General features: G+C 42.5%; 1 protein-coding gene across 1 annotated transcript in view; it reads left to right on the forward strand.

Moving 5' to 3' along the window:
* SIDT1 (SID1 transmembrane family member 1) overlaps positions 1-17,456 on the forward strand; it is a 69,100-nt gene extending 51,644 nt beyond the window's left edge. The window contains exons 18-25 of the mRNA XM_060269166.1: positions 2,379-2,515; positions 3,232-3,340; positions 7,641-7,717; positions 9,969-10,015; positions 10,820-10,925; positions 11,948-12,058; positions 13,529-13,642; positions 15,067-17,456. Coding sequence (XP_060125149.1) covers positions 2,379-2,515; positions 3,232-3,340; positions 7,641-7,717; positions 9,969-10,015; positions 10,820-10,925; positions 11,948-12,058; positions 13,529-13,642; positions 15,067-15,129 — 764 coding nt within the window. The 3' untranslated portion in view covers positions 15,130-17,456. The remainder of the gene's footprint in view (positions 1-2,378; positions 2,516-3,231; positions 3,341-7,640; positions 7,718-9,968; positions 10,016-10,819; positions 10,926-11,947; positions 12,059-13,528; positions 13,643-15,066) is intronic.
* Positions 17,457-18,207: the final 751 nt, after the last annotated feature.

Raw genomic sequence — 18,207 nt, forward strand, 5'->3', positions numbered from 1 at the left:
TCTGCCATGTCATAAAAAAATCCTTATTAAAAATATGGATAGACCATAGAGATATTCTAGAACCAAAAATACCCTGGTGGGCCTCTCCCCTAGAGATGACGGCATTATTTAGTAAAATTAAAGAAGGAAAGTGGCTGACTTATCAAGAGCTATTAATAAAGGAGAATGAACAGCTAAAGTTAAAATCATATCAACAGGTGAAAGATCAATGCACGAGCTGGCTACATTATTGTCAAATCCAGAGCTTATTCCAAAAACATAAATAAATTGGGTTCCAAGAGAATAAATCAAAATTACAATAACTCTTGATAGAAAATATGGAGAAATCAACAGCAAAATTGTATAAATATCTTTTAGAATGGGAACTTAAATATGAGGTAGTAAAGGCCACTATGATAAAATGGGCTCAAGATATCGGGAGACCCATATATAGTAACCAGTGGGATAAATTATGGAAAGAGGGGATGAGATTCACGGCGTGCTTGGGGATAAAGGAAAATATGTTAAAATTAATGTACAAATGGCATTTGACACCAGACAAAATTGCTAAAATATATAAGGTTAATTCGAATAAATGCTGGAAATGCCAGTAAAAATAGGAAATTATTATCATTGCTGGTGGCAATGTAAAAAAAATGGTAAATTTTGGAATATAGTATATGAGATGCTAAAAACGTTTGAAAAGAAACCAGAGCTATTTTTGTTAAGTATGGTGCCAGAGAATTTACCAGAAGACAGGAAAAATATTCTCCTCTATGCCTGCACAGCAGCCAGACTCCTCATTGCACAGAATTGGAAAGGAGAGAAGGTCCCGACGATTCTTGAGTGGCAGGAAAAATTAGTCGAATTTATGAATCTTGCTAAAATGACCGCAGCAATTAGAAATATTCCTAAGCAGAGGTGTAAAATTGAATGGAAATATGTTGAGGACTATCTGATAAAAGAAGAGATAAATATTGATTTGGTGATTTGTTTAGATTGAAAGCTATGCAGGGAAGTATAGAGAAAATATGTAAATAGTAACTTAGATAAAGCAAGACAAGAGAAAATTAAATAAAGGGAAGCGGTGCGCAAACAATAGGAAGCCAATTTTTAAATTATTATTATTTTGCTTTTTTGCTTTGTTTTGCTTTTGCTTTTTTCATTATTTGTAAGTGTTTATATTATTTGTTAATGTTATCTGACTGAAATTCTAGGAATTTCGTAATTGTTTTTGTTATTGTTCTTATATGATTTCATATGTTTCTGTTATTATTTCTCTTTTCTGTACCTATTTTTTCCTCTTTTGTAACATTTAAAATAATTTAAATAAATATTGTTTTTTTAAAAAAAATATATTTTTCTGAATTTTTGCCATACCCATGGGAGCTCAGAACTCTTACCTTGAAGAAAAATACGAACCCCATTGTGGTGGTCTTAGTTCATAACAACAGGAACTTTACGAGTCACAATGGGATGGTGATAGCGCCCTCTGGTGCAAAGAGAGGCTTTCTCCCTTAGAAAAATATTTGCCAGTAATACCACTGTTGCCAATTTACTCGCTGTTAGATACCATCCATTTCTCATTTTCATACAATTTTCTCTTAGACCATAACATGCTGTAATTTTTATATCCATATTCCACAATCATTTCCATGCTTCCATGTCTATATTATGAACAATATCTATTGCCCAATGTTCATTGAATATTTTACTTGCTCATCCTTTGTCTCCCATTTCAATAATATTTTATACATTCTAGACAGCCATTTTACATTACATTCCAACAGGTCTCTCACCACTTGTGATATTTGTATCCTATCCTATATTTGTACCCTTGTATCCTATCTTTCTTAAATACTTCATTTAAATGATGATATTGTATCCATGTAGTAATTTTCCTGATAATTCCTTAAATTCTTTTAATTTGTACTCTCCTCCCTCTTGTTTTAATAAATTTCTATAAGTTGTCCATCCTTCTATCATATTCTTTTTCTTTACCGCTATAGCTTCCAATGGTGAGAGCCAAAATGGTGTTTTTACCTCTAATAAATTCTTATATATATCCCATACGCTTTACAGATTCTTCCTAATTATATGAGTTGTAAATCCCTTTATGAACTTTCACCTTTTCATACCATAAATAAGTGTGCCAACCAAAAATATTGTCATGACCTTCTAAATTTAGAATATGTGAATTCTCTAATGTCATCCATTCCTTCAACCAACAAAGACAGTATGCGTCATAGCATAGTCTCGTATCCGGCAGGGAAAAACCTCATCTTTCTTTTGCTTCTATCAATATTTTATACTCAGCTTTTTCCCTTGCCAAATATATTTAGAAATATATGTTTGCCATGTATTGAAACTATCTATTGCCTTTTCTCCTCCTTTGACAGACACCTCCTTCATGTACATGATCGCAGGGCTGTGCATGCTGAAGCTCTACCAGACCCGCCACCCTGACATCAATGCCAGCGCCTACTCTGCCTACGCATCCTTCGCGGTGGTCATTTGCCTTGCCGTGCTTGGAGTGGTATGGATGTATTCGACACCCTCTGCCCTTCAGAGAGAGGGACTGAATCAGCAAAACTTGGGGGAGAGCTCTGAGGATGGGGTCAAAGGCAAATAGGCTGTAGCATCTGCAACAAAATTGCTTGCGCAGCCTTACCCTCAACCTCTGCAGGATTCTCATGCTTTTAGGCTCAGGTTCTTCAGCAGCCAAGTATTAGAAAAACAACCACTACAGCTCCTTCCATACTACCCTAACACTCACGGCCCTTTATACAAAAGAAGTGCTCTGATTAAAGCCCATTACTTGGCTCTAACTGCTTTGGGAACGGTGCTATCCTTGGTGTGTGCGTCTCCCCAGTACTGTGGCTGCTTGTTGCAATGCCAGAAAAGTTGCAAGGTCTCCCAGGACATGGGATGGCTGTTTCTGGGTTATTTGAGTGTCTACATCAGGCATCCCCAAACTTCGACCCTCCAGATGTTTTGGACTACAATTCCCATCATCCCTGACCACTGGTCCTGTTAGCTAGGGATCATGGGAGTTGTAGGCCAAAACATCTGGAGGGCCGCAGTTTGGGGGTGCCTGGTCTACATCTTCAAACCATTCTAACAACCAGACATAGATAGGTTTGGAAAATGCCACCTGTCTGTAGAGCATCTATAACTCTCATTGTGGAGAGGAAGACCTTTTTCATAACTGGACATAATGCACAATAATTTATTTTTTTTGCTTGCTATCAGGTTTTTGGAAAAAATGCTTTGTGGTTTTGGATCCTCTTCTCAGTCATCCATGTTGTGGCCTCACTTGGTCTCAGCACCCAGATCTACTACATGGGTCGTTTCAAGATAGGTAAGTTTGATGACAGGTGATTGACGCTTCAGGCCTCCTAAATATATTCACCTGGAGGTATAGAACTGCTCAGTCTTTTACCTTTAGGATTGTAGCCCCAGAGGTAGAATAGGAGTGGTGTTTATTCCTTTCATACTGTTTGTTTCTGGTCTATTAAATAAGAACAAAGGCCACATGTTGACATGACCTTATGATTTCTGTTTATTGCCTAACGGAGATTTGGTACTAGGGAGTTTCACCTTGACTCCCTATGGAATATTTATTTATTTATTTATTTATTTATTTATTTATTTATTTATTTATACATACTTTTCTAGTTTATACATTTCACTAATTTTACAATCATTCTGACACTTCAAAACTTGACTTCCTTCCCCCTCTTTCTGCGGTTCTTTCAATTTATTTTTCATATCTTCTGCATATCTAAATTAACTCATTTATTCATCTTCTTTAAATATGTACTCTTATGAAACTGCAGGTTGTTGCAATAATCCTGCCAATGTTCTTATCTGCTTATGATTTATCTGTAAATATTCAATAAACCATTTCCGTTCTTTTATAAAAAAGTTTGTTATCTTGATTTCTTATTCTTCCGGTAAGTTTCACCATTTCTGCATATTCCATAAGTTTTTGTATCCATTCTTCCTTTGTTGGGACTTCTGCTTCTTTCCATTTTGGGGCAAATAACATTAGCATAGCATACATGAATAAGTTTCTATACAGTTTAGGTAGTTCTGTCCTTATAATTCCCAAAAGGAAAGCTTCTGGGGTTTGTTTGTTTTTTACAAAAGTTATTTTAAACATCTTTTTCATTTCATTATATTTCATTTCCCAGAAAGCTTTAACTTAACTACAAGACCACCACATATGATGAAAAGAACCTTCTTTCTCTTTACATTACCAACACTTACTTGATTTAGATTTATACATTTTTCCAATTTACTCAGTGTTAGATACCATTGATATATCATTTTCATATACTTTTCTGCTGTAAATTTTATATCCATATTCCATAATCGTTCCCATGCTTCCATGTCTATATTATGACCAATATCAATTGTCCAATGGAATCTGGTACTGGCTTTGCCTCTGCCTAATGTGCTTAACTGCATGCTAGTGCTGTGCTGTGTGCGAGGAATTATTCACCTTCCTGCCAGTGGCCTTTTTCTCAGGGAGGAGGCTGGTTGGGGTATGTGTGTCTGTGTAAGTGCATGCTGTGAGAATCAAACCAGCTTCTGCTTTAGTGGGCATTTGGGTGGTGGCGGCGGCGGCTTTCCAACGGCAGCACATACATTTATCCTTCTTTGCTGTGCCGTTATGCTCCTCTCATTAGCATCTTTTCCCCTTTCTCTTCTGCTTCGCTTGGCTGCAGATGTCTCTGATCCAGGTAACTACGGTAGCACTTGATGTGAATCTTTCCCTTTGGGCTGAGCATGCAGAAGCCTTAGCAGCCAGAATAGGAGGGATGTTCATTCTTCTAAATCTTATGGGGAAGGTCAATAGCTTGGACTAGGGCTGGGCGTTACCCGATTTTCAACATTGCAATATATCACCAGCTAAACATCATGATATACCAATATATCACAATGTCTGAAATAAGGATGGAACTATGCACAGTGGTACCTTGGTTCTCAAACTTAATCTGTTCCAGACTTTTGGTTTTGGAATGCTTTCGTTTTGGAATGGACTTCCGGAACGGATTAAGTTTGAGAACCAAGGTATCACGATGTTGAAAATCAGATGTCGCCCAGCCCTAGTCCAAGCAATAATCAATGTACTGTACTACAAAATAAACAAGATAGTATTGTAGATGATAAAAAAATTAAAATTAAATTGTTTTCTTACCTGCACTAATGATAGTCACTGTTCGGATGGGGGGCTTTTATCCATTTCCACAGTCACACAAGCAAGCAATCAGTAGCAGAACTGGGTTCCACACAGCCACAAAAACAAATTAACCGAAAAAGCCTCAAAAAAAGCACCGCAAAATAAATAGCAAAAACAAAAGCGCCACACTTAATCCATTCCAGAAGTCTGTTTGACTTCCGAAATGTTTAAAAACCAAGGTGCAGCTTCTGATTGGTGCAAGCGCCCTGGAAACAATAGCCGACAGCTGCATCGGATGTTCGGCTTCCGAAAAACATTCGAAAACCGGAACACTTGAGAACCAAGGCGTTTGAGTGCCAAGGCGTTTGCGAACCAAGGTACTACTGTAGAGGCGAATAGTATGGCTGGGTGATATCTGGTTTCCAACACTGTGATATATCACCAGCTAAACATCACGATGTACTGCTATATCATGATGTCTGAAATAAGGGTGGAGCTACGTAGAGGCATTGGCTAGCTTCACATTTTTCCCCATATTGTGATTTTTGCATAGTACACACACACAAACATCATGATTTGTGATATATCGCCAGGTCAAAATTATGAAACTGATATCACAATATGGACTTCAAATCAGTTTTGGACAATATATCAATATATCACCCAACCCTAGCTTAGACTAAAGATAGTGAAGGTGAACCTTGAGCTGCAGTAGTTTAACCTGGATATAGGAATAGCAGTGACCAGCTATTCACTATCCTGGAGGAGCTGTTAGTGCACCAGGCTGGTAGAAAACAGCTTAGGTTACAGATGCCACCTGGCATAGCCAGCACAGCCATTGGATAGGGTGAGGCCGCTGCCTCAGGTGGCAGAAACCCCCCAGACAGCACTCCCATGGCACACTACCTGCCCCACTACCACTAATAAACAGCAGCACTGTCAGCCCAAATTTTTGGCAAGAGCGCATCCATTTAGGGCACGATCTTGCTGAATGTGCAAGATCTCACAATTTTGGGTGAGATCTCACACAAAATTGGCACAGAAATTGGCCAGAAATCACCAGAGTCTGGCAGGGTACATCGTCATGGCAGAGTGGGCGGTGTTGTGTTATTGGCGGCAGCAGCAGGTGTGGTGGTGGCAGGAGTAGCAGCAGCGGCAGAGCAGTGTGGCACTTCCTATTTCAGCTCAAGTGGCAAAACAGGATGTGCCACTCCACCCCCTGGTCGTCAAGAAATGGCTCTGAATCAAGCAGGGTCCAAACTGCAGACCTGATTTATGTGAGGGAATGCAACTCTATTCAGAACAGGTTGGAAACAATTTATCGTACCATATTAGGCCAACTAGTAGTCAGCTCCCAACACTATAACATTATTAGTACAGTGGTACCTTGGTACTTGAACGGCTTGGCTCCCGAACAAATCAGCCCCCGAACACTACAACCCCGGAAGTGAATGTTCCAGTTTATAATAATAATAATTTCTTATTTATACCCCGCCCATCTGGCTGGGTTTCCCCAGCCACTCTGGCCGGCTTCCAACAGAAATATTAGAATACACTAATTTCTTAAAGATTAAAAGCTTCCCTAAACAGGGCTGCCTTCAGATGTCCTCTAAAAGTCTGGTAGTTGTTTTTCTTTTTGACATCTGGTGGGAGGGCGTTCCACAGGGCGGGTGCCACTACCGAGAAGGCTCTCTGCCTGGTTCCCTGTAACTTGGCTTCTCGCAGCGAGGGAACCGCCAGAAGGCCCTCGGCACTGGACCTCAGTGTCCAGGCAGAGCGATGGAGGTGGAGATGCTCCTTCAGGCATACTGGACCGAGGCCGTTTAGGGCTTTAAAGGTCAGCACCAACACTTTGAATTGTGCTCGGAAACATAATGGGAGCCAATGCAGGTCTTTGTGAACGTTTTTTGGAAGTTGAACGTCCAACGTGGCTTCTGCAGCTTCCGATTGAGTGCAGGAAGCTCCTGCAGCCAACTGGAAGCCGCGCCTTGGTTTCTGAACTGTTTGGGGAGTTGAACGGACTCCTGGAATGGATTAAGTTCGAGAACCAAGGTACCACTGTACATTATTATTCTAAGAACCTTTGCAAGCCTTACAACACAGTGGTTCTGAGCTACAGTTGTTCTTAAGCTACAGTTTCCATCATGACAGACCATTCATTGGTCATGCTGACTGGGGCTGATGGGAGTTGTAGTCCAACAACATTTGGATCGCACCTTGTTAGCCTTGTTTGTTTTTGTGGAATTTCTAACCTGCCCTTCACTATCTGGCCTGAGGGCAGGAATGCAGCACCCTTAACGTAATAAATAGCAATAAAACCAGAAATGCACAATGGAAGATGAAAACTCAATAAAATAAGCAATACTAGCAAGACACTGTACTGCTCCATTATGTATAATAGATAAAACGTAGCTCCTTCATAGGAGCTGTGCTGTGTTAGGTTTTCATCCCCTGTGCTCTCAATCTCTGGCAGACTTCGGGATTTTCCAGCGTGCGGTTATGGTCCTCTACACAGATTGCATCCAACAATGCAGCTGGCCAATGTACACAGTATGTATTTCCCTTGTTCTCTTTAGCCATCTCTTGCTGGTTTGGAGAGCTGCTTATTCCCTTTTGCATCTGAGCATGCATACATGGGTGAGAGAGAAATTGCTATCTTGCTTTTATTATCAAAAGGAAAGTCCTCAAATCTGAGCGGATCATAAAGGTAAAGGGACCCCTGACCATTAGGTCCAGTCGTGACCGACTCTGGGGTTGCGCGCTCATCTCGCATTATTGGCCGAGGGAGCCGGCGTATAGCTTCCAGGTCATGTGGCCAGCATGACAAAGCCGCTTCTGGCAAACCAGAGCAGCACATGGAAACGCCGTTTACCTTCCCGCTGTAGCGGTTCCTATTTATCTACTTGCATTTTGATGTGCTTTCGAACTGCTAGGTTGGCAGGAGCTGGGACCAAGCAACGGGAGCTCACCCCGTCACAGGGATTCGAACCGCCGACCTAATCCTTTTTATATAAACTTCAAATCTGTACAGTACTTTTATATAAATTTCAAATCTGTACAGTACTTAGTTTCCTGCTCCCCTTGGTGGTCTCTGGGAGTAAACTGAAAGGGGCCAGACACTCACCACACACAGAGCAAGAGTGATGTTTGGCAGGATCTTTGGAGCCAAACTCCAAAAGAGATACACCAGTGAGATCAGCGTGGAGTGGAAGTCTGTGTTGTCAGCAATTGACCTGGCAAGGAGCAAAAACATCTGGAAATCAGAATTTTGGAGTGGGGAATGAATGGAACAAGAGAAGTTGTTCTTCCTGGTTAACTTTTTCAGGAGATATTGTGTATTGCAATGTTTAAGAGCACAAACTTTGAGACAGGAAGCCTGAGATTCAAAAGTCACCTCAGCCATGAACCTCCCTAGGTGGTCTTTTTAGCAAAATGATCACTTCTTAGCAGGGTGGATTTGATTTAAATCACTAGTCAGTAAGACTTGATTTAAATCATTTTTTAACAGAAAGATTCATTCTTACTGGTATCATCTTAATATTTACAACCAGAAGAAGGTTTCATTTTGGGAATAATAAATTTTCAGAGTAGTTTTTACAGTTATATCAAAAATTACTGATGTGGCTATACTATTAGAAATACATAGACACATAATTATGAAATTATTGTGAGGTTTAACAAGTTTATATTTCGACAACTTTTCTACTGTACATTTCTGGAGGGAGAAAAAGAATCATTTCCTTAATAACAATTTAAACAATTTATTTTACTAAGACAATAACATTATAGCATATGTATCCATGTTTGTTAACGGATGTGGTTAAACAATAAAAAAACTTACTAAGTTTTAGCACACATGAAAAACTTAAAACAAATCCTTATTTCCTGAAGAATAGCCTTTGGACTATAATGTATCTTAAATAGAAAACTATCTTTAGAAATATTTTTCCTCCAAAAGCATTTTATTTTAAAAATCCGATTTAAATGACTTATCTCCCTGCCATCAACCACCCAGCATTGTGGAGGCATGACACAGCTCAGTTCTTCTCTTTCACAAATCCGTTCTCATGTTAAGGGCACAAAGTTGAACAAGCATGGCTTCAGACATCATGTCTGTTTTGACCTGCAGCAGAAGGGTAATTTTCACATGGGTAGATGGCTGAAGAAATAATGAATCTGTCTCTCCTGCCCATCTCACTTGGGCTTGGCAGAACCTCTTAGGTTGGAACACTTGAGACACAGCCCAGGATAGCATGGGTTGTCTATTGCTCCCTCCCTTTGCCTCCCACTTTGTGAAAGATCAGACAAGACGTATAGGAGGTGCTCTTCATTAGTTTGTTTAAATTCAGAAATGAAAGCTTCTGGTTTCCCCTTTGTGGCCACAAAAGAGGAAGGTTGCAGACTTGTTCACTAGTCAGAAACTATTGTTTTCCACTGCATTTGAACAAGGCACATAACCTCATGATTATGTGGAGCATTCAGAACATTCAAATTTTTTTGTAAACGCTTAGTAGCAAAGCATCAACAGTTACCTGAAAACATTTTTAAAGCTTCCTCACAGGTATTTTGGAATCAGAAGGATGATCCAGCCCAAAGTGAAGCATTTTTCTGTCCCAAAGTTAAGCACGTACTTAACTCTCTCCCTTTGAAATCAATGGGACTTAAACATCAGACGAGGTTTTAAAATGTTTAATATGTTTGGATTGTCCCTTGGGCCTCTGAGTCTCCAGCTGCAATGGCAACTGTGACTTGACACACATTTCTGGTTTGCTAACGAGGGTTTTTTGCTTCTTTCCTCTAGGACAGAATGGTCCTGCTTGTTGTTGGGAACCTAGTAAACTGGTCCCTGTAAGTGGCATGTATGGGGTTTTGTGGGTGTTTAGCATGCTCAGGGAATGCAATCAGAATGGTCTTACATGGATTAGCCCCAGAAGTTCCCCCCTCATAGCTGAGGTTTTTTATATACTTTTGAAGCAGGAAGGTTAGAAATAATGTAAAGATTTTGCTCTCTAGTCATTTTGTCTTCTCTCCAGCCCTGGCCCCTGATAAATTTAAGACATTCCCCAAATATCACTCTGATTATTGTTAGTGAAGAAACCTAAGTTCCCTTAAAGGCAGGGTGGGGGAGCTACTTTTAGCCTGAGGGCTGAATTCAGACCTGGTCAGCCTTCTAGGGCTTTGAATGGTGAGCAGGGCCAGAGCCCAAAAAGCAAATGTTGCATATTTTATGTCCATTTTATGCATTTTTCATTCAATCCCCCCTTAGTTTTGGGAAGAATTGCATGTAAAATACGGGAAATGTGAAGTTTGTAACAGACAGGTGTCAAATGACACCACATGTTTGGCAGGTGGGCGGAGTCTGCTCAGAGTTCCCTCGTCAGCCATTCGGAGGGACCTGATCCTGCAAATTGGCCCATGGCTGGAGGTCCCAATGCTGTAAAAGGGAGACCCAATTAGAATAAGTACTAGTTGCTCCTTAATTCTATACAAGTATCTTCTTATATACTTGATCTGCAATATGGCAGCATCCCTCTTCAGTATGTACAGTGAGGGTGGCGGGCGATGGTGGCATGGTGAGCTATGTATCAGGATGGCAAGTTATGGGAGGCCTGCACCTTGGATAACATAATTCTTGTCCTTTTCCTTTCTTAGTGCCATTTTTGGACTGGTATATCGGCCGAAAGACTTTGCCTCCTACCTGCTGGGCATCTTTATTTGCAATCTTCTGCTGTATCTTGCTTTCTACGTCATCATGAAGGTAAAGGAGTAGCACCTGCAGCTCTTTTCTGTCATTATTGTGAGAACTTTAACAACTAGCTTTCATATGCGAGCTCATCACACAACGCGATGCATTGTGTGAACGTACCAGTTCTACCTGTCTGTGCCAAACGATAGCAAAGCAGGGCTTGTTTCTCACATCTTTTTGATAATAGGTTTTATTGAGTTTTCGCTTTACAAATAAATGAATGCCGTTGAACACACAAACTAGCATAGTCCCCAATCTGTGTGATAGATTCCCCAAGGAGAGAGTTACTAAAACTAAAGCTGTATCAAATATCCTCTCCAAGAAGAAGACTGGTAATTGGGGGGGGGTGATTTTTTTTTTACCAATAACCACATTAAATCAAATTCATCATGTTTTGCCACCTTTCACTATTTCGTGTTGTGTCAATTTGTGTCAAAGTGCTATCTCCCATATTATGTCATAGCACGTATTTGCAAGAAGGCAATTTTATATTGAACATTTTGCTGGGCTATAATTACCTACTGCACGCCCACTCTAGTGGTAGATTTACTTTCTGAGGCTCTACCATAGATGTCATGAGGATTATTGGATTCCTGTTGAAAAGGTAAATCCCTTGCTACGAATTCCCGTTTTCTGTGGTTCCAGGAGGCTATTCCTAACCCTTAGAATAGCACTGCACTTGGGCAGGAGGCAGGACCAAACATCTGGTTCTTCTTCCTCCAGGGTAACTCTCCCATAGCCATGGAAGAATGTGGGGTTCCATTGGCCATCTGGCATTGCCAAGAACACCTCAGTATGAAAAGTAACTTCTAGCAAATTGAAGCACATTTCTGTCACTCTAGGTTCAAATCAGTGACTGGAAAAAACAACAACAGATATGATTGATTGATTGATTTATTACGGTTCTTGACCAGCACAGCAACAGATATGTTTGGTGCACCCCTTTGGCTTAAATGTTCTCCTGGGCTCCTGGGAAGTGTCTGCTCAAATATCATTTATTTGAGGGGATTATTTTAAGGTTTTTCTCTTTTCAGATCCGCAGCTCAGAGAGGCTTCTGCTCATCCCTCTATTCTGCATCGTGGCCACAGCCGTGGTTTGGGCTGCAGCCCTTTATTTCTTTTTCCAAAACCTTAGCAGCTGGGAGGTAGGTTTCATCACTTGTTCCCCTCTCTTGCGCTTCAGGCACAAAATACATAAATTTAGAAATGTGCAATCGATTTCCTCCAAGCTTTCTAACGCTTGCAATATTCATGAATTTCCAAAATTATCTTAACTGCCCAAAGCACATCCCTATAATAATAGAAACCTGCACATGATCCACATGCTTAAACTTTAATCCCTGGCATTTTTTGTTAAAAACAATATTGGGAAACGAATTTGGCAAGAGCTGTGCCCAAGATCTTGAATAACTGCTGCCAGGCATTAGGCTACATGGGCAAGGCTTTTCAAGACCATCTGCTTGGCGTGGCCGTTGCAATCTTGAAGACTTACTGCAGTAAACAGCTGCAGGTATTGGAGGGAGCAGTCTGGTTGCTGTAATTCTTTATTTGCTCTGCCTTCCAATTTGAATCCATGTCTTCAAACTTACACCTCAAGCTCCTGGGCAACGTTGCTTGCAACGTTTATTTCTGCCACCTTGTTGTTTCAAATGCTGTGACACGCCAAATATTAATGAGAACCAGTTGTGCAGAACCCGTCCTTTATTTATGCAGACTTGTCCACCTCATGCTCTTGGGAGGTCTGTGAAAGTTTATAGAATGTACCTTGCTTTTGAGGATTGCAGGAATGAATGGGGTTTGCAGCCAAGTGCACAGGACATCCATGGAAGTGATATTCTTACAACTTCGCCTCTCCCCAAGCACTACTGGAATGACAGTGTTGCAAGCAATGTGAGCTGTTGCACAGGCACCCCCCCCCCCGTTAACACATATTATTAAAATCACACATGGCCCCAGAAACCCGGAGGGGGGGGGCTGAAGAGCCTCAACAAAGCTCTGCTGCGCATCTGACTTGCAAGGAGCCCAAAGGGGACATTTCACTCCAGAGGGGGGTTGTCTCATGAGTCAGAGGTGCAGTGGGGCTTTGCTGATGCTCTTCATCCTCTTGGATAACAGCTGATGGACAGGAAAGCAGCAGCTGCTGCTACATTTCCTGTGCATCAGTTGTTAGCCAGAAAGCCCCAGTGTGCTTCTTGTTTTGTGAGGAGACACTCCACGGAGCCCACAGAGGACGTCCTGTTTAGGCTCCAGGGAAGGTCTCCTCGCAAGCTGGAGGAGCCGTGGGGGTCCTCCCTATTTCACTTATGCTTGCCGGGGGGCAGAACATAACCCACGTGTAAATGGGGAGTCGCCTGTATTCTAGTCAGCCCCAGTAGTCAAGGGATACGATACTGCCAATGGTTTGCTGAAGAATTATTAACAAGGCCTCTTCAAAAGTCATGATTATATGCTGAAGGCATCATGGCATATATCCCCCTCACTCCCCCAAAATATTTTTTTCCCTGCTTCCGGGCGTTGGGGAGCACACATGTGGTAGGAATTTCTCTACAGCACCAGAAAGACAGAACTTTTGAGACCGAGCTGGAATTCACTGCCTGTGCCCATCTTTTCTGTAGGAAACTCCTGCAGAGTCCCGAGAGATAAACCGCCCGTGTATCCTTCTGGGATTCTTTGATGATCATGATGTTTGGCACTTCCTCTCAGCAGCTGCACTGTTCTTCTCCTTCTTGGTGAGGTTTTCCTTAAAGTCCCTCTATCAATCTTATGCCGGATAGGCTTCCCGTCTCACCTAGTTCCATGTCATAGCACACTCAGTGCATTCTCACACATTACCTTAAATACTTGTTGCAGTTTTAATGGACATGCAGGTCAGACTTAATTTAGAGAGAGAAGGGCCCTGCTGGATCAGGCCAAAGTTTCAGGATCCTTTTCTCACAACAGCCAACCAGATGCTTATGGGAAGCTCACAGGCAAGAAATGTGCACAATAGCCTTCTCATGCTAATTATTATTCCCCAGTAACTGGTGTTCAGATTGGTAGGATACTGCTTGTAAGTGTGCAGGCAGGGCCTTAATCATTATGTTTGTGTTCTCATCAATTACTGCTGTTGCGAGTGGTCACTGTGGCTTTTTATGCCTCCAATTTAAAGTTTAATATAAATGGTCACATCCTCAAAATGCTGAACGTCTTCTGGGAGCCTCAAACAACAGAAATTCATGCCAGAATTTGTTCCTGCCTGTTTATCTGCTGCAACTGAATTAATACATGAGAGAATTTCCTAATGGTGGCGAAGCTTGAAGGGCATGGTGTGAGGCCCCCGCCCACCAACTCACCATTACCTTCTGCCCCTAGAGGGCACTGGGGCAGGGCATCACTTCTCTGGAATAGATCCCAAATAGGACCTATACAAGCTGCATAAAAGCTCAAGAATCAAGAGGACAAGATACAGCCCACGTAAGCAGGCCCAAATTGTCCCAAGCAATCTTTAGCAAGCTGCACTGGTTTTCTCAAAATGTAGCCACATGTATTGTGCATGGATAAGATGGCTGCAACATTTGAATTGGGGGCCTTCTGCACATAGATGGCCATTTCTGTTTTTAGATCCTTTCCTGGGCTAAATGTATAGCCTTGGGCAAGAAGAGTGCTGGTACAAGCTGCGCTAGAGAAGCTCTCTTTGTTCCCCTGATAATTTGTGTTGGGTAGGGTGGGGAGAAATAATAGAAGCAGCTAATAACCAGGAATAGGCTTCTGCAGATAGAAAGTTATGTGCCCACTCTACCTCCATACTCGTTTCCTGCTAAAAATAATCACACAGGGGAACCACAAAGATAATTTACTTCCACACCCTGCAGTGCATGAATCTTTCATCCAATATGGGGCTTGAACCCATGACCTTGACATTAGGAGTCACATGCTGTATCAACTAAGCTACCTTCCCGCTGTTATTTGTTCCCAAAGGTTGGTGGGAGTGGGCAACACTATCTAGAAACTGAAAGGTTCCTTTTTTCTGGGGCATCATGGGTGTTGGCTCTGCCTCTGCAGGAGGCTGAGTTGACCTTTGCCTGCCTGCTTTTTGGTTTGCTGACATGGGAGAGTGTGTTCTGCAGGACCATCCAGAAGACCAGACTCCAATCTTTGCTCTGCTTTGTTCTAGGTCCTATTGACTCTGGATGACGACTTGGATTCTGTGCGGCGAGACAAGATCCCCGTTTTCTGAACCACAGGAAGTTTTGGTGATGCTTACTCAAACACATTGTGTTGCCAGCCCAGGACAGTTGACATAAAACAAACTTGTTAGTGTACACAAAGCACATCAAGTACACACTGGGAAGAAATCTGTTCAAACCAACTGGCAAATAAGGAAGACCTGAACAGAGGACAAGAATCTTTTTGCAACTAGAGGGCTCAGGCTTGTATGCCAGATTGTTGGTAGAAAGCAAAGAGAAGAGAATAGTTAACTGGGGGTGGGGGGGTGTTACAGATCTTTTTCATCCATCTGATGAAAAATAAAATTTACTCCCCAATTTTAATTTTAGTGGTGGAACTTACACTTTCACTCACTGCCTAGAAACAGCGGGTACCAAACTGCTTAATTTATCACCATTAGTTTACAATGGAGCATCCTATCTGTTCCTGTACAATATACTTGAATGCTTTGACACCCCACCCCATCTGCCAATAACAGCCCACCATTTTATTTAAATTCCAGTTTAAAAATTGCACACACCCTGTACCCTTCTTCCTCGGAGAGACATTTCTTAGCGAATTTGAATAGCACAGCTGAAAGGGAAAAGCACACACCTCAGAAAGGAGCTTTCCAATCTGGGCTACAGACGTTCTATTCCTCATCCACAATCTGCCACTCCTCTCCCTGCCATCATGTTATTATTTATAAAGCCATTTTTCAGTACAACCACCAGCCCCCTTTAACTGAATTGCTAGTGTTGGTTTTCTTCTCAAAGAGGGTAAAAGGCTCTGTGTATTGCAGTGTTAGCATACTTCAAGGTCTATGAGTCCCCTATCTCTTCTGGCTGTTGCTGCAGCAGACTGCTCATGAATTCTTTTAAGAAAGCTGAAATTATTATTATTATTAACATTTGCTATGAATGCCAAATGGATTATTTTCTTAAGTATGCCTTTCTCTTGGTAAGAGGAAGAGCAATGGTTTTAGGAAGCAACTCTTACATTTTTCCTAAATTGCTTTATTTTAGATTATACATAGCAGGGCACTGTGTTTTTGTTTGTCCCCTGCTTTGCTAAATTCTTGAATAAAAAGTTGGTTCACTATGACTAGGTAAGGTAGTAGTTATTCAAAAAGTGTATCAACGGAATCTACCAAAATATCAGCCCATTTCGCTGTTAATTCTTAAAGCAGCTATCAAACCAGCTCAGAATGTGCTGTCTGCTTACCTAACTAAAAGTACCGTATTTTTCGCTCCATAGGACACACCTGACCATAGGACATACCTAGTTTTTAGAGGAGGAAAACCAGGAAAAAAAATTGCTTTCTTGAATTGCCCTAGGCAAAGCATCCAACTCCTAGAGGCCTAGGTGCCTTTGCCCCCCCCCCAATTAAATATTTGAGGAAGCTTCATTTGCAAAGGGGGAAAGCTCCAATTTTTTTTAGGGTCAGCTCAAAGTTGTGCAGCTTTTTTTGCAAATGAGAAAAGCCCCGTTTTTTTGGGGGGGGGGTCAGCTCACAGTTGTGCAGCTTTTTTGCAAAGGGGAAAAGCTCCATTTTTTAGGATCAGCTCAAAGTTGCTGAGTTTTCTTGCAAAGGGAAAAAAATCCTGTTTTTATGGGGTTCAACTCACAGTTCTGCAGCTTCTCTAGGAAAGGGACCCATTTCTACAGTTTCCAGACAGATAATCTAATCAGCCAGTCACATGTCTCCCTCTGCAGACAACAATTGAGACCTAGGTGAGGGGCCAGGAAGGGAGCTAGCTCTCTTATCTCCCTCCCCAATCTCTTGCATCAGCTGCTGAGCGGGTTCCCTCTTGTTAGCCTTTAGCTCTTTCTTTCTTTCTTTCTTTAAAAAAGCAGGATATGCCTTTAGCCGCTGGGCAATTCGGCTCCAGGGACCATGCATTTGCGCCGTAAGACACACAGACATTTCCTCTTACTTTTTAGGAGGAAAAAGTGTGTCTTATGGAACGAAAAATACGGTACTTTTGTATCAGAGTTTTAGGTGCTGAAATTCTGCACTGATGTTTTCACAACGTCGTGTCAAATGCAATCAAATGTTTAAAGGAAACCCGAGAACTCAAAACAAGATTAGTTCCATTCTTATATCAACTTTAAAAAAGCGGGGGGGGGAACCCACCCAAAGCTTCTTCTGCACCCCTAACTTGTACCTACTCCATGTCTGCTGCCTGGAGGTTGAACTCAAGAGTCTAAAGCACGGGTGTCAAACACAAGGCCCGGGGGCCGAATCCGGCCCGCCAGACCTCGTCATGTGGCCCGCCGAGCGCCCCAGCCAGCGGGACCCAGCAGCGGCACCTTGCTGCTGAAGCGCCGCGCTGACAAAGCGCCGACAAACAGCTGGGGCCTGGGGGGGGGGTAGAAAGGCGGCCGGAGCAGCGCTGCGTGGACACCCCGAGCCACAGCAGGAGAAGGAGGCAGCTTGCCGGGTCAGCGCCCAGCAGCGCCGCACGGAGAGTCCCAAGCCTCTGCGACGCAGCAGTGCTCTGTAGCACTTTGAATCCTCCTCCTCCTGCCATGGCTCGGCGCCTGGAAACGGCTGCTGCTGAAGCACAGATAAAGCACCCAGCAGCGCCGCGTGGAGGAGGAGGAGGAGGATTCAAAGTGCTACAGAGCACTGCTGCGTCCCAGAGGCTCGGGACTCTCCGTACGGCGCTGCTGGGCACCGACCCGGCAAGCCGCCGCCTTCTCCTCCTCTTGCCTCACCTCCTCCTCCTCCTGCCGCGGCTCAGCCTCATGAACGTGAGCTCAGCAGCGGCTCAGCCTCACGAACGTGCAACTCTGAGGCTTTACACACGTCTCCTAAAATGGACACCCGCTGCCTCACGCTGCACGGGAAATGCTTTTTGCCCCTGGGTCCCTTCGCGCTCTTTTCTGGCACTGAATCAAGGCAGTGACCCCCCCTTCCCTTTCTTTCTTCCTCTCTCTCGTTCTGATTCTTTCTTTCCCTCTCCTTCCTTCCTTCTTTATCTCTGTCTTCTCTCCCTCTTTCTTTTTCTTTCCTTCTTTATTCCCTTCCTTATTTCCTACTTTTCTTTTTCTCCCCTCTTTCCTTCCTCTCGCCCTCCTGCTCCCTCTTTTCTTTCTTTCTTTC

The sequence above is a fragment of the Zootoca vivipara genome, chromosome 16, assembly GCF_963506605.1.
Source record: "Zootoca vivipara chromosome 16, rZooViv1.1, whole genome shotgun sequence".
Lineage (NCBI taxonomy): Eukaryota > Metazoa > Chordata > Lepidosauria > Squamata > Lacertidae > Zootoca > Zootoca vivipara.